The sequence below is a fragment of the Anabrus simplex genome, chromosome 5 (genome assembly GCF_040414725.1).
Source record: "Anabrus simplex isolate iqAnaSimp1 chromosome 5, ASM4041472v1, whole genome shotgun sequence".
Classification (NCBI taxonomy): Eukaryota; Metazoa; Arthropoda; class Insecta; order Orthoptera; family Tettigoniidae; genus Anabrus; species Anabrus simplex.
Window position 1 is genome coordinate 48,823,052 of NC_090269.1, and position 24,905 is coordinate 48,847,956.

Sequence of the window (24,905 nt, forward strand, 5' to 3'; positions counted from 1 at the left end):
TCCAAAAGGCAATAACACAAATGTGATTTGCAAAGAGGTACTGGGGCAAAAGAAACTCAGTTTTTCAGTGAGTTTTTATACCGTAGGGATTTTCAGAAAATGTCTTAGTGCAGTAGCGAGGAACGGTTAATTTTATCAAATTACGAAACCCACGCGAGCAAAGCCGCGGGTAACAGCTAGTGTTGAATAAGAACCCTGTCCAGAAACGTACCGTTTCTCCGCTACAAGCAGAAAACCACGCGTTTAAATGCCCCACGTCTGCTGCTTCACGGAGCTGAATATTTACTTTGTCATTTGACGATGACTACCTGATGTCACGTACTCGTCCTGTTTGCTGCTTCGTAATGTGTTGTTACCTTGGTTTAGTGTGTCGTCTGCCACCCAAGAATGATACGCAGGTATAATGTTTGTAATGGTCTCTACGTCGAACTGTTCTTATAAGTACGATGCAGATGCGGGTTTTTAAGGGCATGGTGGTATTTTGCCTCTCCGGACATGGTTTGCTGTTCAAAGTGTTATGTACTCAAAGTGTGTTATAAAAATGTAGATACAATGTGTATAATATGGAGCCCTGCTCTAAGGGAGACTTCTCTTAACCAAACCACTTTGTGTTAAAAAGCATTCGATTAAAGCTCAAATTAGGAACGCGTAATAATTCGGCTTGTATATTTATAGGTCGTGAATTGTTATGATATTTAAATATTGCAAATGTGGAACAGTAACAAGTAATAAACACTGAAATTACTGCTGAATGTAGAAAGTTGCTTGTGAGATGATGATGAGGATAATAAAGAAAAATCGTCTGTAATGCAGATCTTTAATTTCTTTCCCCGTTGAACTTCATGAGAATCATCGCTAAGGGTACAGAAAATTAGTTATTATCAGCCCAGTATTTTATTCCTTATGTTTATTCTCTTCAGTTTAATTTTCTTCTTCATCATCGTCGTCGTCGTATTCCTGTTCTTCCTCCCTTTCCCGTTCTTCTCTCCTCCTCCTCTCTTCTTCCTCAATCCTGCGATGCTCTTCTTGCACCTCCTCAGCAGTACGGATGTCCACTGCTACAGCATCAAATATGATGCAAGCCGCTGTAGAGTTGTCCACTGTGTTGTACAGACGGAAGAAGTGTTGATGCGGCCTACCATAAAGCAGTTCTTTCTCTTCGGGATAGAAGCGTGTAAAGTTGATGGGTACTGCTGCCACCTCGTGGTCCCCCTGTTAACAGTCAGCACAACCTGTATTAATTATATCAAAGCGACAGTATAAGGCGTATAAGCTAATGTGTCATTATCTTCTGCCCACAAAGCAACAAAACTGTTAAAAATAAAACCGTACAAACCCACCCCTGCCCAATATTTAAGAGGACCTGACAGTTTCGCTAGGGTTCGGTATTGTAACCGGTTGCTTCAGTCAGTTCGCGATGGGTATGTTCACCCAGAACTTTTATTTTATAGTGATAAAGCATGGCTACACTTAAGTGGCTATGTAAATAGTCAAAACAATTCCTACTGGTGTGGAGAAAATCCCCACCAGCTGCATGTCCGTCCACTTCTTTATGTAAAGATAGGAGTTTGGTGTGCAATAAGTGCTCGCAGAATTATAGGGCCTAATTTTTCCCTGAAACAAATGCTGATCGATGTGTAGACCTCATTCTCAGACCATTCTTTCAAGAGCTGACGGAAAAAGAAAGGAGTAATGGTTACTTTATGCAATATAATGCGACCGCACGCACTGCTAATCGCTCTATGGAGGTAATGGAGTTTTCGAAGATCGTGTGGTTAATTATCCCCCTAGATCTCCTGATTTAAATCTTTGTGATTATCACCCGTGGGGGATGCTGAAGGGAAAAGTGTATGTGAAAACACTCACTCGAGAGAAGAACTACAAGAGAACATTACACAAGTTATTTCGAACATCACACGGGCTGAGATTCGCCGAGTGTCTGCAAACCTATTTACGAGGTGTCAGGTGTGTTTGACAGCTGAGGGACAACATTCTGAACATGAAATATAATGCCAGGTAGGTTTCAGACTAATAGTTTCACTAGAAATGGATTTCTGTAAGAGTGAATTGCCGTGGGTAGTGGGGAGGAAAAGCGCGCATTATATACCGACTAGCGACGGAGTGTCATTGCGCCAGTCATGCCGTGCTCTTGGGTGGTGCTGCGGAGCGAGCCAAAAAAAAAAAAAAAGACCCAGTATGTATGCTTGTTTATAAAATAGTGATTAAATAACGAGAAATGAAGGCACAAGGCGTGGTGTAATACAGGAAGTCTTCTCGTAGTGGGGGAAAGTCCCAAGCTGTGCAGCGTGGAGATAAGGTGTTGCATCTTATATTCACATCACGGCATCTTACAGCAGTCAGTGAGTTAGTATTCATAGTGAGAGAAATGGAGCAAGAGGTAGGACCATCGCGTGTAGTGAAGCACAAAAGTGGAAACCGCTCAGAAGTGGCCATAGGCTGTGGATTGTGAATGTTTTCGATGAACTAAGTGAACAGAATCCATGTTTAGTCGTTTATTCAGAAGTTCAGATCTTCGCACTTCGAACACGAGACGTTGACGGAGTGGAGGTCGGTAGTACACGCTCAGCAAATCACAACTCTTTCTTTGGCGGAGGCGTAGACATACCATGTTTACATCAGGATTAAACGCTCGTGAAAATAATAATTATTAAATTCAGTGGCATATGGCTTTAACGATTGACCATTCCTTTAGGAGCAAATTAGTGCAAACAGTAAAGCACGATGTTTTTTTTTTTTTTTTTTGTGCCATTGGGGGCCAACTGAATGCTTAGAGTAGAACGACTAATATGGCTTTGATTTCTAGTAGGAGATGCTCAGTAGGGTTTTCTAGCTCTTTAGTGATTTTTGGTACAAGGCAGTTACAATCTTATTGCTATAGAATATTTGGCTGTTTTATGTCAGTTTGCTCGAGAGTGGTAGTGGTTTAAAACCAGTGTTACAATCTGGGGAAACATTGGGGTGATATACCTTTCACAATAATGACTGTATTATCAACGTACCAAATCTTTCTCTTTAAGGGAAGTATGAATGGCCAGTTCGTTGATTTTTTAAAAATGCAGAAACATTATTTGGAATTTGTTGACTAATTCGGTGTACGATCGGGTTGAATGGAAGTATATTAAATTCAGTTCCATTTTAATAAGTTGCATAGGGCATTTTTAGGATTTCATAAACCATTGGTCTGTTAAAAAATATCTCAAGAACCATAAGGTCTCCAAGGACCTGTTTTGATGTGCATTCTAGAGTAAACCTTGTTTGCATGAGTTGATAAGACTGGCATAACAGTTGTGATTCTTTTTTACTTTGTGCATGCGATAATCTTGGTATAACGTATGTAATTTTTTCATTCTTTGTGGTGTTGTGCTAGGGTACTGTTGATCTTGTCTTTTTTAGACAGATAACCCGTTTTATCAGGAACTATAAGAGCTAGACTCTTGATTTGTTTTTATGATATCCTTATGACGCTATACCTCTAGAATGGTAGAGACAGCTTGTATAGTTGCAGTAAAACAAACACACACACACACACACACAGTAAGAAATGTCCAAAAAATACAACAGAAAAAAAATCTATGTACGGTACTTCAGTCGAACTAGAGAAGAAAGTACATGAATCATGTATAAGTAACCTGTAAAAGTTTCATTAAGTTGCATTAGGTCATAAAGTTAGCAAATTTAACATTAAGTCGCTGGAATTTCACCAAGGCGCTCGCGGTTCGAATCCCATTCACGATATTAACGGTCATGTAATTTACAAGCTTGCTTTGCTTTCAAGCGTACAGTAAATTATTACTACCGGGTGGGTTTTAGCATATTTGCATGTTTTATTTCCGCGTTGTAAATCGTATGCCACTGTTATAGGCTATAAATTAGTATCATGTTACTTGCAACAAAAGGACAACGTTTTGTAATACATATACATTCATATTTAAGTTATTCGGGCATATTCCAGCTTTTAGTGCATGTAAAAGGATGTTTGTTCATATTTTTATTTTAGCAATCCGGTGGATGAGACAAGATTAAGAATGTGGAAAATTGGAGAAGTGAAAAAACAAAAGAGATGGAGACATCGGAACTCATGTCATTTTTTATTTATTTCTTGTCGTCTGACGACATTCAAATTTCAAACAGTGTACTGTTGTCGGTGAATAACTGTAATTCCGCGACAGTGACCTTACAGAGGTTTCAATTTCTGTATCGTATTTTGTATTTCGACGATTCTGAGACAAGTCGAGAAAGGGAAGTCTTTGACAACTGTAGGATTCATAATATGAAAGTTGAGATTGAAGTATTGTATTAATTGGCTGTGACCACGTCCAAAGTTGCTTAACTCTGTGGCGCTTTTTAAGCAGTGAAACTAATTATTTTGAAAGCAGCTTGTTGTCACCGTCTCGTAAGTGCGCCACCTTGGCTTCTTCCCTTCATTTCAGAGCTTCGTTAGTCTGCTGTTTTCGGGGTGTGATGAAGGAGTTGTTGGGGGCTCGGTTGTCGTAGCTGGTTTGGGCTGCAACTGGCGAGGTTCGAAGGGGGACTGGTTCTGAGGCTCAGGAGGGGTGGGGGATGTGGATTGGGTTTCGGCTTTATGACTGTTTAATTGTGCAGTGCGCTTTAATTGCCCTTTCAGTGAACGGACAGCCAGGGAATGAAGCTGCATGATTCCTTTGTCAATTTGCACACCTTGCTTGATCCCATGGCGGTGGTTACCAACACATCATTTTGTTGCAGCGGATGATTTGATTTATGAGCAGAAAGCTGCAGAATGTTTTAATTTTGGGCAGCATTGGGTTGTAAGTGATGTGTTAGTGTGTGGTGTTCTTGGCTGATGGTGTAAGGTTCGAAGTCCGCCTTTGACCTAAGGTTGGTTAGCCTTATGGGCAGAGTTTTTAAGCCTGCCCTTAGCTTTAGTTTGTGTGGGTGTGTGTGCCTTATAGGCAGAGTTTTTACGTTTGCCTCATTAGCCTTGGGTTGTGAGGTGGGTGGGACCATGATTCGGATAGGCCTAGGGTTCCGATACCTTTGCCGTCTCAATCTCGGGCAGTGTCGTGTTGGAGCTCGGCGCTGGGCCGGGTTCGATTCCCTTGTTTTAGGTTTTGTTTGCGGTTTAGCTGTTTCTGTGTACTTAGGTTGTGGCTTAGGCGTTTGTGTGTACTTGGAAAAATGTCTGTGCCGTGTGGTTGAGTCGGCGGTGGAGGTTCCAATTTGGGAGCTTATGGTGCGGAATGGGAAGTGAGAGTAATTAGTTAGCCCCTTAGGGGATAATGGACTTCAATAGCGGATAATGAACGCGGTCGCTCTGCGTAATGAATGTTTTGCCAACAGGGGTAGTGCGAGATGGTTCTTGACATTTTAGTGCAAGTTTCCAGTTGAAAGTTTATTTCGAGTACATTTCGGTCATGAAAATGCAATATGCAATAATAATAATAATAATAATAATAATAATAATAATAATAATAATAATAAAGCACTCACAATTACTTGGTGTCTGCACTCATGCCGATTTTCGCCTAGTTTACAAGCGGTGGAGGAATGTATCTACAGTACTATTATCTTACAGTACTTGTTTGGTAATGTGGTGTGCTAATGAAGAGGCCTGCCAGAGGCTTAAATTCCCAGTCTGGTCAGTAGTCGGTCTTGGTTCCCTTTGAACTGAAGATAGCTACACTGACCATTCAGCCCATGGGTCCAACAGGGAAGAATCCCTATAGCTTGAAGAATAGTTTTGCTGAACACAGTAGGAGATGCCCATGGAAGCCGAGAAAATGAAAGCTAAGGCTTCGAATACTCTAATATAGTTTCGTTAGAAAGTTAACAAGAGTAGACTCACGGAAGCCAGACAGGAAAGGTATAAATAAGGGAAATGACAGAATCATTAGCCGGGACCTCGTGGTAAACACACACCTCTGACCAATTGTTTGTCAGGGAATACACTTCCTTCTACGACCGTGTTTGCAAGTACTTGGTACGCTGATCATTCTCGATGAAGCATGATCTGACGTACTTAGTCCATATTCATTCATTGAGCAGTAGTATACTCATGCTGAAAGAAAGTAGACTGATACGAGGTTGCCTAGATCTAACAGGAGACAGATGTTTCATAGCCGTCGGCACTTACCGGTTGTAGAGGGCAGGGGCTCTTCAGAGCACCACTGCCCTCCAGTTCGTTCCAAACTAATGTATCGCACAGCTCTTCCATATTCCTCATCTCAGACTCCCCGAGGTCCACGTACTTGTATGCAGCATCTCGCATCTCTGTCAGCTGTATTGTCCACTGTGAAGAAAAGACCACTTATGTATTAATCATATCGTAACAATTTTGATGATTATTGATAAATATAAATAAAATTATTCAAAAACTTAATAAAATTAATAAGCATAATTAACCGAAATGTCCGTAGTATGGGCGCCAGAGTTCACAAGAATGGATCCCTCGAATTTAGATAAGAGCATGATAAACTGTATATCCCTGGACGTGTACATAATGCTGCGTACTGGTACATCTGCTGCAGGCCTTACCTAACCTCCTGAAAACGACTAATTAGGTAGAAACCGCACCTAGGTTCATCAATAACACTGATTCTAAAATAGCTAACTATATTCTTAACAAATTCCGTGCATGAGCACCTCATCAACATACAACATTATACATATAATACACACATAAAATATTGCTGGAAGACTCCATATTTACAACAACAACAACAATAATAATGAAAATCGTGGGAAAACGAAAGCGAGAACTAAGCTACCATTTGTAGATAGTCCGATGTACATGTATGAAGATAAATACCCTTCACTGTCTCTATATCAATTCGACTTACCGATTCTCATAATCGGCAGTTATCGCATCACACAGATACTGTACCTTGTACTACTGTGTTCACATATTTTAACACTTGTTGTAAAGATATACACACACGTCTGTCGATCCTCAACATAAATTATGGAAAGTCTGAGATAGCTTTCACCAACATATAATGCTAGGCCGCCACAAGTGCTACATTACTTAATGCGCAAGCACTCTCCACAATCATCCACTTTCCACGAACATAACAAGACTACGCTCCACGAACGTTTGAAGTCCAGTCCATTGCAGCCGTGTCACTCCAGTACCGTGTATCAGCACCACTTCCTTCCCGTACAGTGCGTCAGTTGTAGTTCTCTTATACAGTGTCACTGGTTGTAGTTATCTTCCTTCTCGTTCCTTTACAATCACCCCGGTTGCCGCCGTATGATCAACCTTTATAGACATCAACACCCCCCTCCTCTCAGATGATACGTCTGGATTGGTGCTTGCCAGCCAATCATGAGTGAACCTCTTGTCAAGACCTTGCTCCCAAGAGATAAACAAACTCTGGGGTTTGCCTCGGATGAGTCACCAAACTTTCCTAATACAACAACAAGCTCATCTCATCAGGCTGGGGTATATACATGACTCATGAATTTCCCGACACAAGTACATCACAACAAACACTGGGGTAGCCATATGACTCAACCAAATTACCAGAGTTATTAATGTTTACCCACTCGTGCAAAACAAATTACTCATACCTACATATGTGGATATCTTCCAGCTTACCAATATAAATGGCAATATACAAATGAAATACTGATAATAATAATAATAATAATAATGATAAATCGAATACTGACAATAATATCTCTAACTTCTACATATAATTCGGGGGGTGTGATATATGTACTATCACAATATCATAGCTCGAATTATATTTTCAATTCAAAATCAGGAAATAGTTACGCTTGGCAAGCTTCTTAATATTTATAATGATAGTGTACCGGGGGGTACACCCCACCCCCCTGCATTTAAATGAAGTGCCTTGAAGAACGCTATCTAACACACAAAGTTTGCAACAACTATTTCAAGAAGTTTGGACTTTATTCCATAGGTGTCTCTATTTAAAAAAAAAACTGATGTGCACTCTGGTGTAAAGTGAAACGACTAAAAATTTAAAGAAATTTTGTATTTATAGATTTTCTAAACTGAATTGATTTTTGTTTGTTTTGATACTTCAAGTTTTGCAACACTTCTAACTCATCCAGCCAGCTTTGGATTCCGGCCAATCAGAAATTCTGTGTGTTTATTTTTCAGGCAATTATATTTATCTTGTACCTATTTTATCTACCAATAAAGAGAGGGGGTGTGTCTGGTTTTAGTCCAGAATCTCTCGAAACTTCCTCTTGGGTATAAAAGCTGACACTTTTTCAAGCTAACTGGTCTTATTTATCGCCAAGCTTTCTAAGTGTGTGTGTGTTTATTGAGGAGGCGGGGGCCTCACTCGTCGGTAAGCAGAACATCAGCTTAAGGTATGGCCACCATTCTTCTATAAGCTACTTAGAGTCCTTGCAAGCTAACTCTAGGGGAAGGTTTCCAATCTTTAATAATGTAACTGTAAAATTCCAAAAATGTATTTTTTCTTTCTTCTCATGTAAGAGTCTATAGCACTTAACTAAAAACCGGGGATAGAGAGTGCGTTACCCTCTTGAATTCCCCTTCAGTTTAATCTGGAGGTGACTACGATTTTGTAACTGTTTTTTTAAATTGTAACTCAACTTGTTCATATAGTCACTTCAGTAGTTTGGTATTAGCCTCTGTATCGTCGGGCCACAAGCCCAAGTAGGGTTTCAATCTTTGACTTCAAGGAACGCAAGATTCCGCCTCCATACATTTGATTTTTGGGTCAGTAATTGAACCTGTTGCTTTCCACAAAAGCCCAGTAGAATGGGTACTCGATACCCCTGTATTATTTCTTCTATCTAAACTTAAAAGACAACTGATACGGTCTTGTTAAATGTAGGTTGTGCCTAGAGAGGCCAGAAAGTGTAAATTTTATTGAGCAAAGACGCTGTAATCACAAATGTAAAAGTTAAAGTTTGCCTTGAGTAGACTGCAAGGGTTTGGGAGCGCAGTCTCCTTGGTAGAATTATAGAGCATAGAGGCTCTTTCTTGTAATGTAAAATATATTTGTGTGAATATTGAATGGTGCCTTTAGAAGGCCGTAACTTGTAACCTTTAGAGCAAAAGGTGCTCTTGAAAATTGTGTGATTTAAATTGTGAGATTCGTCTCCTTGAGTATCAAACTAAGCGCAGCTGTTGGGATTTGGGGACTTAGTAAATCGGGAGCTTGAAGCACAAATTGTAGCTGATCATTTCTACATTGTACCAAACTAGCTCTGTACCTGAAATCTTGTTCTGTCGCCAAGCGGATTGTTGTGTTAAAATTTATTATCTGAAAAGAAATCAAAATAAATATAACCTTTATTTTTAAAGTTTTAAATTAATCTTTGATTGTCGTAGATAGACCCATTCAAGCCAGCACCTTCTTTCACCTCTGTGATCCACGAAAATACAGTAACAGATAGGATAGATGCCACGAAATTTGCACTCAACGAGGTACGAAATACAGTACTTTTCTACAAGTACCAAACTCTGCTTCCTGTTAAAGTGCGTTAGAAAAGAGTCCCTGCAGCAAGCAGTGCAGTTGCGGCCAATCCGAGTGCACATTTTCGGGAGGCAGCAATGTTTGCTCAGGGTCAAATGTGCGCGGACAGATTGAGCAAAACACAGTGAAATTAATTTATTACCTATAGATGGACTGTTAACAAAGCCAATGACAACGCAACTTGAAAAGGAGTTAACTGTAACTCTAATGTTTGTTGTACGCTTACCAGGTTCACAACAGATGTCGCGAATGTTTACCACGAATTTCCAAGGATAGGGCAACACGGTTATACTTATTATCAAGAACTTTCACCAGTGTCCCACTACACATAGGATTCACACAATTTGCTAAGTCTACTTTTTTTTTTTTTGCTAGTTGCTTTACGTCGCACCGACACAGATAGGTCTTACGGCGACGATAGGATAGGAAAGGCCTAGGAGTTGGAAGGAAGCGGCCGTGGCCTTAATTGAGGTACAGCCCCAGCATTTGCCTGGTGTGAAAATGGGAAACCACGGAAAACCATTTTCAGGGCTGCCGACAGTGGGGTTCGAACCTACTATCTCCCGAATACTGGATACTGGCCGCACTTAAGCGACTGTAGCTATCGAGCTCGGTAAGGCTACTTTTAATTCCCAAATTGTTCTGGGAATAGGCTGGTAAACTGAAGACTCTGCAGCACCCCATGAAAAAAATGTCAGGAGGTGAATAATCGGGACTGCGTCGTAGCTAGAGTCCACGTGAAAGTATTCGTTCCCAGAATATATCACTTAAGAATTTCAGGGAGTGATTGGAGGTTATGAGCTGTGGCTCCGTCTTGTTGGAAGAATGAGCCTATAATTTGTTTTATTCAGTTCCGCAATGAGCGAGTGCAAGATGTCATTACAGTGGACTGTTGAATCCACTGTGCCGTTAAAAAATATCGACCCAATAATTCGTGACATGAGGTTGCAATCTACACGCCAGGCTTTTTTGAGAATTAAGTTGTGTTTCACGAATTGCATGTGGATTTTTAAATGTCCGGAGGAGGATATTTTGACTGTTTATGTAACCAGTTAAATGAAACCAAGCTTTATCGGTTAACAAAAGAATGCTTTGTCTAACATTCCTTTCCATGGTGATTAACAAACCGCTGAAACCGCTCGAAGTAAAAAATCCTCTTCTCTACGCCCGCCCGCTTAACACTCCTGAACGACAGAAAATTTATACGGATTAAGATTTACTTTGTTTCTTGCTGCTCTATGTGCTGTGAAGACAGATATGCTGTCTGCTGTGCCAATACCCGCATGGATTTAGACGGATTCTTAAGGAACCTGGCGAAAATATCCAGAAGTTTCTCTTCCATTGAAATTGGTGATCTATTGCTCTTCGGGTCATCGGATGCGGCATCGCAGCTACGAAATTTCCTTATCAAGTCTCGCACAGTATCACGATGTGGTAGATCTAAGTAGGGAAACTGTTCGTGAAATCCTATTTTCACTGCGACCGTATATTTGTCACCTTCACGAAAAACCCGCTACACTAGAAACGTTCGCTCCTCTGTAGTGAGCAGTTTGAGTGTCGCACGGGACTGACAGTCTCGCGGACATTCACTTTAAACAGCATTGCATCCGGCTGGGCTGAGCTCGGTTCGACCGGAGCGTTACCAAGATACGCTGTATCACAGCCAGCGGAGACTCATTTCTAACGCACTGTATATTGGCCTATAGAGGTTATTTTATGTTCAGTCATAATTTCATGCTATTTTCTAACGAGGGAGGTAGTACAAGTAGCAAGTATTGTACGTCGTAGTTTATTTGAAAGGAATTTGCTTTTATGTAGATTACATATACACAAAGCATGTGCCATCGTTATTTATGCTGTAAGTTACAACCATTTGATGTTGCACTCACAATCGACAACGCCTAACATCGAACATAATAGCCACGAACCTACTACGCTGGTATAACAGGGGGAGAAGTGATACTCCCACGTGGCGCGTCCCAGGTGGCGGATAGTGGGGTCCTAACCGGCTTGCCGGCAAACTTGAGGGAAATTACCTCTCACGGACCAAACACACAACCCCCTGTGGGTAGGAGAAGTAGGTGAAGAATACACCCACGGTATCTCCTGCCTGTCGCAAGAGGCGACTAAAATGGGCCACCAAGGGATGATCATATTAGAACCATAATACTACTTGTAATTAGTGCCACCACGCAGGGAACACCATGGGTCGCTTTTATTTGTGCGTAGTACCACTATGTTAGGTACACAATAGGTTTGTGATCAGTACGATTAGTACCGACAGTGTGTGCTCAGGATGCATTTTACAGTACCTGTGATTAGTACCACTTTAGGAGCGACACCATGGTTCTGCCTTGCCTATGATTAGTACCCACTATGTGAGGAACACCACGGGGTACTGCGAGTCCGTGTGGTAAGTCCACTTATGTGAAGAACACCATAAGTTTGCGTTACCTCTAAATAGCGACACAATGTGCGAAACACCATAGGTTTGTGTTATTACCTGCGCGCAGTACATTACCTGTGAGTTGTACCATAATGTGTGGAATACCGCGAGTCTACATTACTTTTGATTAGTACCGCAACATGACAAATACCTTGGTTCTACTTTCCTAGCGGTAAGTACCGGTACCATTATGAAGGGCCGATGACCTTGATTTTGGGCCCGTTTAGACTACAAGCATCATGGATTCAGTATTGTGCTTTACCGGGCGAGTTGGCCGTACGCGTAGAGGCGCGCGGCTGTGAGCTTGCATCCGGGGGATAGTAGGTTCGAATCCCACTATCGGCAGCCCTGAAAATGGTTTTCCGTGGTTTCCCATTTTCACACCAGGCAAATGCTGGGGCTGTACCTTAATTAAGGCCACGGACGCTTCCTTCCAACTTCTAGGCCTTTCCTATCCCATCGTCGCCATAACACCTATCTGTGTCGGCGCGACGTACAGCCCCTAGCAAAAAAAAGTATTGTGCTTTAGAAGCAGTTTGATCAGTAATACTATTGTTTCACGCTCGTTTCTTGGAATGTGGGGCATTGCGGGTCGGATCCACTGATAGTTTTAACTTCATATCCATCCATTCAACCCTCCTAGCGTTTTGAATTCTGGTCCGTGGAAGATTATGGGTTTTTAATTGTCCTTGCATTTCGTGCCATTAGGGGCCGATGACCTAGATATTAGGCCCCTTTAAACAACAAGCATCATCCTCATCAACATAATAGCAGTATATTTAGACACTGATGACATGTCGATGTCAGCTGACTGAAAAAATATATAATTGTGATCGACATTGGCCACATCCTTGGTTACGTGACGAAGTTACCGAAGCGACGTCTAAGAGACCTTATACTAAAGCCACATAATTTTGTTCAAGTGGTCTCGAAATCTGCTCTAATCACGTAATAAATGTCCGACTCGTTGGCTGAATGGTCAGCGTACTGGCCTTCGTTTCAGAGGGTCCCGGGTTCGATTCCCGGCCGGGTCGGGGATTTTAACCTTCATTGGTTAATTCCAGTGGCCCGGGGGCTGGGTGTTTGTGCTGTCCCCAACATCCCTGCAACTCACACACCACACATAACACTATCCTCCACCACAATAACACGCAGTTACCTACACATGGCAGATGCCGCCCACCCTCATCGGTGGGTCTCCCTTACAAGGGCTGCACTCGGCTAGAAATAGCCACACGAAATTATATTATACGTAACAAATCATGGTGTAGTCTTTCGAGATATCCTCTGCCCACATGCAGTATAAGAGCTGCTTTTTGACTTGGCCGGGACAAATCATGTTTGAACCTGTATAGATATCATCCGATCTATGGTCATGGTCATCCCTTCCATATGTACATTACCTTCAGCCACTCGATGTCCTATCCTCGTATGTTCAGCTGTTCAAGGCGATGCCGAAGCGGATTAAAGATCACGTTATCCTGAACAACGTTCGCTGTACACTATCGATGAGGGATTCAATTCCATTGCTGATGCGTACAATACACGATTAATTCTGTCAGTAGATATTCTTGGATTAGCTAGATATGATAAATTCGCCGTCAGACCAGAGGGGTTTCAGACACCACCCGTGCGGTATTTGGCGTTAAAGAGCAGTGTGATTCAAAATATTGTCTGCAGCATGTTGTCCTGCTGTGATCAACTCTATTCCCGAGATTTCATACTCCTAAGACATGTGCAGCCTCAAAAATTTTTACAAAGACCTACAGGTACGTATTTTTCGAATTCGGTCAATGGACATGTACACTCAACCGCACAAAAATTGGCCGTCTTTCTTTCAAAATTCTGTTGATTGTAATAGGGTGAACATATTGTACAGCTGTCAGGATTCTAGGTATCATCCCTTTGGCCACCGACTATCCATAGTTTATGTTGAAGCAGATACTTGACATTTACAGACGCCCTCCCTATTCGATTTCAGCGCACTAGGCGAAAAGCGACCTTGTATTGAAATCTTCTTCACTCGAGGTACTGTAAATGTTGATTGTAGGCTAACTTCAATTTTTCAAAGAAACAATTGAGTTGATATTTAGCTACCTGTGGTGAATGATTACCTCAGATAGGCATTTCAGCTTCCGTCATAATGAACAACATATTGCGGTGTATTCGAATAGCTGGCATCCCTCGATACGTTTCAACCCGAACGAATTCGAAGTTCGAACCCTAATACCTGCTGAAACATAATTCCAGTGATTTTGTTTCTTCGTCTTCCTTATCGAGGCATCAATTAAATTAAAATCCTGAATCAAGTTTCATAATCACTATTTGCCATTGTCTAAATTATTCCTGTCTTTGTGGACTAGAGTGGCTCAGACGGTTGAGGCGCTTGCCTTCTGACCCCCATTTGCAGGTTTGATGCTGGCTGAGTCCGGTGGTATTTGAAGGTGCTCAAATACATCAGCCGCGTGTTGGTAGATTTACTAGCACATAAAAGAACTCCTGTAGGAAAAAATTCCGGCACTTAAGCGTCTCCGAATGCCTTCCAAGAGTAGTCGGTGGGACGTAAAAAACAATATCATTATTGTGGATTAGAAGGTTTCGTTTAATATGGAAATATGAATAACGTCAGACACTCTCTAGTGTCTCTAGCAGAGTATTGGTTACCTTCAGATGTTCTAACAAGTTTTCGGGTATGTTGAATTTTCCGGTAATACCATATAGGTTCAGTTCTTGAAAGTATATGCTTGTAAGATTGAAGCCGGCTTGGTACTTAGTCTTGCGTCTGCACCGTCGTACTCCTCGCAGCTCCATTGTCAGATTTGGCTGTAACAAATAAATATGGATTACATTTTAGAAATATGAAACTAAAAAAAAAAAAAAAGGATATTCTTATGCAGAAGAAAATATTGGTTGTGCACTCGTATGTCCTGAAAAGTTATTCGACAACCGGTTTTGGGATGGACAATTCTCGTTCATCCAGTTTGATGGGATTAGCAGAACTATTAAAACAGGTGAGGGGGAAGAAGTAAGTCTCCTCCCACCCGTTTTAGTTTTGTGATGACGTACCGGCCAGTAACATGCATCAAGTATGAACAGATGCATACGTAAGTTAGTAATTTATGCCATAACATTATTACAGAATTATTTTATTTCGCAAGTAGTAGGTACAGGAAACTGTTCCGTCAGACAGTGCTATATATCAAGAGCATGCAAAAGTAAGGACATCTTGTTTACGTCCTGGGATTGGTCTCTGCTTTGTTCAAAGGAGTTACTCTCTTATTTTATAGAATTAAATTGCATTCTAATGTTTAATGTATTCTCTTGTGTGGAGACTAAGAAGCACTTGCTGCTGTATGTAAGACGAGCTGTTATGTTGGCGGTTTAGTTTTTGTAGTTGCAGCAGTAATACCATCTAACGGAGACGAGTGGCAACAGAAGAGACAAATCATACCTTAACCATCTGCAGTAGTCAATTAGTATAATGTTTTTGTTAAATTTTAGAGACTTAGAACATTGTAGGTTATCACATTTTGTTTTCTTTCGGCTCGCTGAAATTAGATATACGAGATCCTTGTTTTCAATCCCTTCCCCGTCCCTATCCCTTTTATGATTCCTTTTCCCCCTCTTTTTACGAGTGATCTTTCTCTTCTCATTTCAATAGTTAACTGAATTATGTTCATGATGAACAGAGTCTGACAACCACGTCGTTTTACAGCTTATACAAGCATTCCGAACGACATTGTTGTTCTCACAGACCTAATAATGTCCGTAGCTTGTTCTCTTACTCAAAAGAATAATAATAATTGTTACCGGGATTTATCGTGGACCGCAGAGTTAAAGAAGCGCGCGGGGTGAATGGCTGGACAGGGGACCATTTAGAGTAAAACTAACTCTAACAACAATTGGAAATTTACTTTCTCTTCTCTCTTAAAATCCAAATAGAGTAGTTTAATGATTTAACCAAAACCAGAAAAACATAGAAGTTGAAAAATTACTAGATAATAGTAACATAGACCAAGGGCTCGTCAGCTCCAGCAATACAGCGGACTTAGAAGTCCTTAATCAGATCCAGGTTCAATGGGAAGAAACTCCCAGTAATTAACCTACATATGGGAGAACATTTGCTCGTAACAGGTACAACATTATAGAGTCTGAGCTGTTACGTAATGGCTAGACTAAATAAAACGATATGTCGCTTGTTACCTTTTCAGTTACACTGGTAACCAATTTGGTGACACCATTTCATGTGTTCACAAGCAGTTTGTCCCATGGTGGGCTTATCATTTACAAAATTTCCCAAACAGTTTAAGTGCTGTTCCACAAAGGAACCTAAATGTAGACGGTTACTCGCAAGACCATAATGTATATACAGGGACATGTTACTCATCCTGCTAGGCCTTACGAAGGAAAAGAAAAAAATTACATCGAATACAGGCCATTAACAAAAGGCAAGGAGATGAAACACCAGAACTCCTTAAGAGAATATTTTAGAGACGACAAAAACCCAAGTGGGCTCAAAGCCCAATGACACAGAGGCTAATCCCATGTTAATAAGCGTGACTAAAAGAGGAACATCAAAGGCCGAGACTAATTTCCAAATTTAGAGGTTGAAGAACCTTAGTCAGCCAGCTCAAAAATAGAAGGCGATTCCGAGGGTAACCACTCGTGCTCCCTTTCATTAAATAATTTTCCCAGTAGGGAATGTACATTTAGTCCGAAGACTGCGCATAAGGACCTACATTACACCGAAAAATGAAAAGCTTTTATATTATATTTTAAAGAAAAGCGCTGAAATCTTCCCCTCAAGAACACACGCCGGCACAATCACATATTTAGGTTTATTCTGCCATTACCTGTTAGCTCTTAATCTTCTTCAACCCGACCGCCCCATTCCTCCTGCCCACTCTAACCTCCGTCAAGTCGCGATCACAATCACTAGAGCAGTTTCCGACAAGATGGCCATAGTGCTCTCATCTTAAATAGATCCCCAGCGGAAAGTTCAAGACTACATTAGAACCCAGAGCGCTGATAGGATAAATTTCCATTCACTAACCTGAGTTCTGATTGGTTAGTGAACATCATTCCAGGCATGTGATAAGCAGATTATATTAGAGGGGGAACCAGGATTAGAGTTGACAACTTCGGCACATTAAAGAAAACAAGAACAGGTAAAAAGCTGTACCAGTTTGAACAAATTAAATTTCTCCGTAGAGTAACTGGGACTCAGACCACCAGAGATCGCTAGAAAATAGATGCCTGAGCTAACTAACCATCGGATAAGAAAGTTTTACAAAGTCGTAAGAATTCGTAATCACTATCAGAGATGGTCATAATGGAGAAGGCGCACAATTTAAATAGTCGGAGACGGTGTACCCCTGGTATAATGATAATAATAATAATAATAATAATCATGTGCTTCATGTACTTTTCAATTGCTGTCAGTTTTAAAAGGTGCCAACAATTTCCCCTGGAGATAATATGTTCTCGAAATGTCGGTAAATCTATCGACGCTTGTCTCGCATACGTAGCTTAGGTACATTTAAATCACTACTGGGATTAGTTTCCGCATCTTTGAGCACATAAGGCTAAAATCTTACTATCAGCCCTACTTGACCAGACGTAACCAGTAATCCAAATCGATGAAGGCTATTACTTTTGTACATTTGTTACCTATAAGAAAGAAATGGTTCACTGTCATACCTCAAACGATGAGGAGAGCAACGGGAAACTACCTCATTCCTCGTTTCCCTAGCACGCCTCTTCATTGACGCCTAGGCTATTTATGACAGCTGTTGGCGGAGCTGCAGACGATCAAACCAGCCTTCGGGCTGAATATCCAACATACATCATACCTCAAAAATGACTGGAATTCTGGGTCGTTAAAGAATCAAGGAAATGACGTGGCAGAAGGGTAGTTTTAGAAGACTAGAAAGTTACATACTAAATACCACTATGAGTAGGACATTGCATAAATAGAGGCTAAATATTGCGGCAAGAACTTTTGGATTGTACTGCACCTCTTAGATAGTAGCGCGTGTGTGTCCATCCCTTGTCCATTGTGTGTACGGGGTCGGGTATAAAGTGAGATGATTCTTCGCAGAGATTTTATACGTCCGGATGCCCTTCCTGACGTCATCCTCATCAGAGGATTCAATGAGATGAAATGAATGGCATGATATGGGATAGTAAGATTGGAGAGTGTGAACATCGGTGCCGATAAATATCCTACTCCTATCTAGTAGCACCAAGGGGCTGCTCAAGGTTGAACGTCTCCATCTGACGGACGAATCTCCATTAAACAACGTCATATGACCTCAGTCCGTATGAATACTTCGGAGAGGTTTGGAATTTAACTCAGATTTTTTGGCACTAAATATAATGACTAGAAATTGTATACCACCTCCTCTCATACTCTGCCGGCCAAAATTCTGATGGTTAATGTTTTTCCACCAACGGGACTCGAATCGGATAACCACGGTGTCAGACCTTATATACTTGACGCCTTAAAAATCATGGCGACCAGGCGGGATTCAGTGGGCTAAGTCAGGTGGATAGGCAAGATGTGAAACACAGAAGTTCCATGTTTTGGTGCGAAACTCTTGAGAGTTTCGGTACATTGTCATTGAGAAGTTACGAGTGGTCCATGTCGCCACATGTCATTCTTCGTGCGTGGGATGAGCATCTAGAACTTACGTAAATCGGTTTGACATTGATTCCGGCGACCACGTTATTGCTCTTAAAACCCACACAGTGTCTAGTTTTCAATTTCAGCTGGAAATGTCTGCTGAGTTTCTGGATCTCTCAGCAGCGTACGGTACGGTCTAGATGAAGGAGCTACTCTATAGACTGTTACAAGCATTACCCTGTGAAACTGCAGTTCACCTTACATATAATATGCTCAGTCACAAATGCATCCATGTCATTCTAGGAACAAGAACGAGCAAAGGAAGCTGAACAACGGGCACCGCGCAAGGGTTAGTACTGGCTTGTCTTCTCTTCAGACGATGTATATCCGAGTTACTTGAAACTGAGTCTGGGAGGTTTTGTTGCGCTGATGATATAGCCTTCTGTGTAAAGCACAAACATATTCATGCTATGGAGAATATACTAACGGCATGGCTAGACTTGTAGGATATTTCTATAAATAAGGCTTCAACCCAGCACGACCAAAACGGAGTTATCTTGTTTCCGTCTGAACAGCAGAATGGCTGTGTTACATATACTATTTGAAGGATCATTCCTAAGGTATATTAAATTGCCTATTTCGGAGTAACTCTAGACGGAAAGCTGTCTTTCAAAAAACCACATCGAGAACACACCTGCCGAAATTAGAACCCGCAGTGCAACGTTTTGGAATAGCATTATGGTAACTTACAACTCATGGCGCTTCTCCAGCAACTTTGAGGTGTCCTGTTTTAGGTTTGGTCCTCGCTACACCTGAATGTTATGTCCCAGTTTGGTTGAACAGCCCTCATGTTAAGTTAGTCCACAACCAACGTAACCCCATGAGACTAATCACTGCCCTGATCAGACGACTTCCACCTATTGGCTTCCAGTTCTCAACATCATCATGCCTCCTCATCTGTACAGAAAAGGTCTTCTGATTTAAGAATACAATATTTTCGTAAACCTGGAAGTGCCTGTTCATGGAGACATCACAAATCTTAATAGGAAGCCCCTAAAGTTCAAATATTCGCTAGTTAAGTCCAGAGGTTAGCAGAGATCCATGTTGATGCCTAATGATGAGAAGAGTGGAGGTTGGACACAAGCCCTCAGCTTTTGTCCTATATAAAGACAACCAGCCCTGCGTATGGTCTTAATCTACCGAGGAAAATTTGGACTGCTCTTATCAGGTTTCGGACCAGTAATGGAGTCTGCACTGAATCTCTCTCTCTCTCTCTCTCTCTCTCTCTCTCTCTCTTATCGTTTCCTCAATTCCGGGGATCGTGAACTCCGAGGAGGCTCTTGCTCATATGTCTCCATCTGATACGGTATTCGACCAGACATGCTGCACCAAAGAGGTTCAATCTAGTTATATTCTTGATAATGTTCGACCACCGATTGGAACTCGTCCACGATCTCTCTTGCCAGGAACATTTCCAAGAATCATCAGTTTGTGTATGCTGTCATTCTCACATCACACTGTGTCCAATGAATTGTAAAACTCTTCGTTTACAGTTTGTAACTGGGACAACATTCCGTCTCCGCAGTGTCACTGTGCTGCTCCCATAATTCAGCACATTGTGTTGGAATGCATGACAAAGGCATATCAAGGGAACTTGTCCGATTTTCAGCTGGCAGCACATGCAGCAGTAGAATGGATTAGCACATTTTATCTGAGGCTATACGCTCTCCTTGTCATGCGGCAATCTACAGATTTGTACATAATATTGCGACATGACAACTAATAATATAAAGTGTTAAACACAGTTTTGGAGATTATCCTTTCTTACAGAATTTTGAAACATTGTGGGATGACAGCCTGCGATTTTGATAGTTTGTTAGAAATGACTGACGAGTCAAACGATACGGTAATTGAAGATTTTGAATACCGGTTGTTCTAAGTCGGACTTGTCTTGCCAGGGTATAGGTACATTTTGCTACGGAATAGTGTAGACCATACAGCCGGCAATTCAACGCCGAATGTCGGGCGGTGGTTTCTTATTCGATTCCGTAAAGGGGGGCAACGGCTTCGGGTAAAGGGCCCCCTCTTAGTGGGAATGATGGTCCCTCAGTGGAGGAGTGTCATTGAAATCCTTCGCGCGGCGTCTGTTCTCCAGGTTAGGGGCTGCTGCAAAAGGCGTCTGTCTGCAAGTTAGGGACAGCCTAGCAGAAACCTTACCCCCGTTACATGACGGAGCGGGAGAGAGGCCCGAATGGATTTCCGGTATAAGCAAACAAACTAATTTGCTGGTCAGGGCACTCCCTTGTATTGGGGATAGGAAATCGACCCGGAATCTGACGAACTACACAGCTCAACGCCGAATGCCGGGCGGTGGCGGCGTACGGTTAAGCAGGCAGGGCAAAACCACCTGATTATTTTCCTACTGCAGCATCTAATGAAATATATGAGCCAAGGAAAATGAGTTTGCTGTGCGATTCGGTTAGCCACCGGCGCTGCCCTGTTTTCTGGTCGGTCAGTGTGAAATATGCTATCAGCCTTGTAGGTGTGGAGAGACGGCCCCACGTGCGAAAATTGGCTACTGGACCCAGAATCAAACTACTGCTGAAGAAGAATCTATCGTCACCTGGAATGTAAGAGGCCTTCTCCAGGCAGGTAAACTGAGAGAGCTGATACGCGAGAAGATAGAATTTGTGAAATCTGCAGGACTCACTGGAAAGGCCAAGACTTCTTCTACATGAAACACCACACCGTAACATGTCTGGAGGAGAGAAACGAAGATGCCATGGAGCCGTTTTTTGTGAACTAGAGAATCGCCGAGTCGGTCAGTTCGTACGGCTCCATTAACGATAGGGTAATAAAAATCATCCTCGCAATCAAACCACGAGACATCCCCTTGGCTCAGGTGTACATGCCAACCTGTGATGCCCATGACGACTACGTGGAATCGGTGTATAGGATAAAGGAAGATATCCCATGTAACACGCCTACAAAGGAGCCAGTAATTATTGTTGGCGACTTTAACGCTAAAGTAGGAAAAGCAAGCGAAGCACTCCTGAAAAGTGTGGTGGGAGCTTCTAGGCTAGGAACAAGAAGTGAGAGAGGAGAACACCTCATATAGTTTACAATAGATAATGGCTTCGCCATAACAAACGTCATATTCGAGCACCATCTTCATAGATTCGACGTGGGCCACCGCAAACATTCAACACCGTAATCAGATTGATCACATCCTCGTCAAATAGAGATGGAGTTCGTCGGAGTAAAGAATGTGAAGGCCAAGGCTGGCGCAGAATGAGATTCCGAGCACAAGCAGCTGTTAATAACTTTCGTTCTAAAATTCAGATTACTGCAGAAAGGGAAGACACATGGGGTCTTGCGCATTGCAGACAGAGCATTTATTCAACAACATCTGAAAGGCAGCCCCGACCTTCGGGAAATACCAACAAACTCCGGCAGAGCATCAAAGAACGCATAGTACTGTAGATGCAGTAAAGGGCGAGCGGAGCATTACACATGACGAAAAGGAAGAAGAGAAAGAGTAAGAAGCAGCACTGAGTAGACGGGCGACACCCTAAAAATTGTAGAAGAAGAGCCGCATCAAACGTGGCATGGGTGATTCCGACGGCTTGGACCAACTGAAACAGGTTAATCAGCGAATCGAAACGACACTGCATATGGGACAAAGACGTCTTCTTGGGAGGATATGTGCTGACCTAGAGAATCACGCCAACAGTCGCGAGTCCTGCGAACTTTTCAAAACAGTGAAATATCTGACAGGAAAGTTTAAACCTCAAACCCATCAGGGACGAGCAAGGGGCAGGCTCCGCCGCAAGGCCCCTGTGAACTGGAGCCCGATATCCTACGATCGGAAATAGAGAAAGCCACTAGGTGACTGAAAAATGAAAAGACACCTAGAACGGATGGCATAACAGCAGAAGTACTCAATGTCATGGGCTCTACAGGAAAGGATGCAATTTTAGAGGTATGTAAAAATATCTGGAGAACGGGAGTATGCCCTGAAGTTTGATGCTGATCAAAATGGGCTCTCCTACTGACAGCTCAATCTACAGGAAGGTAGCGCTCATTCCTCATGCCTACAAGATATTTCTGCATGTCATTTTCGACCGGCTCAAAAACGTCTTATTACCTGAAATAGGCAAAGAGCTGCTCGGCCTTTCTTCCTGGCAAAGGCAAATTTGAAACATATGCCAGTTTGTGGAGACGTCTCAAGAATTTAGCGTCAAGACCTATCTGTGTTTCGTCGATTACACCATGGCGTTTGACTCCGTCAAGTGGGTTCCACTTTGGGCCATTCTTCCAGAAATATGCATGCCGCAGTACCTTGTTAAGCTTGTCAGGAATCTGTACGTAAACAATACAGCAACAGAGTGAATCAGATTACATTCGGTAAGCTACAAGTATAAACTGGTACGAGATGTGCTGTATTCTGTCCCTGATCATGTTCAACGTATACATTAAACAGATGAGAGAAGTTTTGGAGAATCGGGAATGAGGAATCTTGGTTGGGGAATAGATGATCAGCATTTTGAGATACTCTGATATACTCATCCTCGGAGCTAGCGCACAGGAAATGCACGCCATAACTAAGAAGCTGACTCTGGTAAGCGAGAATGCAGGCTTGGAATCAATAGAACTAAAACAAAGGTATCGATCATCCCACGACCCAACGTGAAGGATGGAGCAGGCTTTTGAGATAATCCATAAGTTATTCTGCTTAGGCGCCTTGATTTCTAACGCAGAGGGTGCTCTGATGAAATCAGGGCATCGGCCATGACGCGTTTAGCCCCCACGAAGCTCAGTCTCATTTGGAAGGACTGCACTATTACAAAGAACGCCAAGCTCTACACGACCCTACCCTAATCCTCAGAATTGCAACTTATGCATGCAAAACATGGTCCATGAAACTGGCAGATAGAGCGTTCGAAATGTTGGTATATAGGTGTATCCCCACGATCTCCTGAGAAGAATACCGCACCAAAATCGCTGTGCTGGACGAACGTCGCGGGAAATAGAGAGACTCCTGAAGCGGATAAACCAAACCAAAGCAAAAATAATTCAGATTCTTCGATCACATTGCCAGAACAGGTGGTATGGAGACACTAATTTGTAAAGGGCAAGGTCATAGACAAGAGGCCGAGAGAAGGATTCCCAACCAGATGGATCGACCTACTGCACTCCCTGTTGAGCCAATCTCTTCATGGGGTGATGCACACGGCAGCAAACCGGCATGCTTGGAAGCTACTTCATAAGATGTCACCACGCCCTATCAAGGGCAAAGGATCGAGGAAGAGGAATTGTTGTTCTAGTTCAAGTGCTGTTCATTAATAATCTAGAACACTAGAGCGTGTGTCTGCACGATGTTGTACATTTAAGTGTACAGTAATATTAATATCAGCAGCAGAACGGCTTGCTATCTGTTTTCTATATTCACGGCTACTAATAATCGCTAATAATGCTTCGAAGTGAGCGCTGGTTCTCTTGCTTCCCTAGACACTCCCGCGCCTGCAATGTAGATATAAAAAAAAACGTCATTGTGCCCAATAGCCAGCGATACTGACCGTAAGCAAGTATTACTAACTTCCTTCTCCTCAGTCCGTAATACAAATAATGCCGTTCCAAGAACAGACAGCAGCGAAATTAACGTTGTTTTTATATTTAAAGTAAGATTAGGCTGTGCAAAGTTAAAAGTATAAAAAAGCGAACACCTCTCGAAACAACTAAAAAATACTGACATTGGGGTTCGAACTCACCATCTCCCGAATGGAATCTCACAGCTAGGTGACGCAGATCGCGTGGCCAGCTCACTGTTATATTGAGTATTCAGCCCGAAGGTTGGCTGGATCCGCTATAGCTCTACCAGCAGGTACCATAGCCAAGGCGTCACTGAAGAGACGTACAAGGGAAATGAGTAATGAGATAGTTCCCCATTGCTTTCCTGATATTTCCCACTAGTGATCAGTATTAACATCTTGCGATGTCGCAGTATACGTGCCATCACTCACTCACTTTAGGTACAGTAGTTTAATGCGGATCTCTTATAGACTTGTTCAAGACATAAGTACATTTCTATTTGCTTAGCTCATATTTATTTGTAACCATAGAGAAAGACTTTGCACTACGGTGCAGAAAAAATATTGCTTCGGGAAGTTTTAAAGATATCTTCGTCAGGTCCTGAATATCCTTCACGTTCATTTTGGGGAATGGGGCGATGACCTTAGAAGTTAGGCCCCTTTAAACAACGATCATCATCATCATCATCATCATCATCATTTTGGAGAATAGAATATTGCAGCATCTTTATATAATTCCAATTTTGAATCGCCTTCTATTTCTT

General features: G+C 42.1%; 1 protein-coding gene across 1 annotated transcript in view; it reads right to left on the bottom strand.

Moving 5' to 3' along the window:
* Positions 1-803: 803 nt before the first annotated feature.
* LOC136874314 (uncharacterized) overlaps positions 804-24,905 on the bottom strand; it is a 30,648-nt gene continuing 6,546 nt past the window's right edge. Inside the window, exons 2-4 of the mRNA XM_067147957.2 lie at positions 14,590-14,748; positions 6,134-6,289; positions 804-1,212 (exon numbers count right to left, since the gene is read on the bottom strand). Coding sequence (XP_067004058.2) covers positions 922-1,212; positions 6,134-6,289; positions 14,590-14,748 — 606 coding nt within the window. The 3' untranslated portion in view covers positions 804-921. The remainder of the gene's footprint in view (positions 1,213-6,133; positions 6,290-14,589; positions 14,749-24,905) is intronic.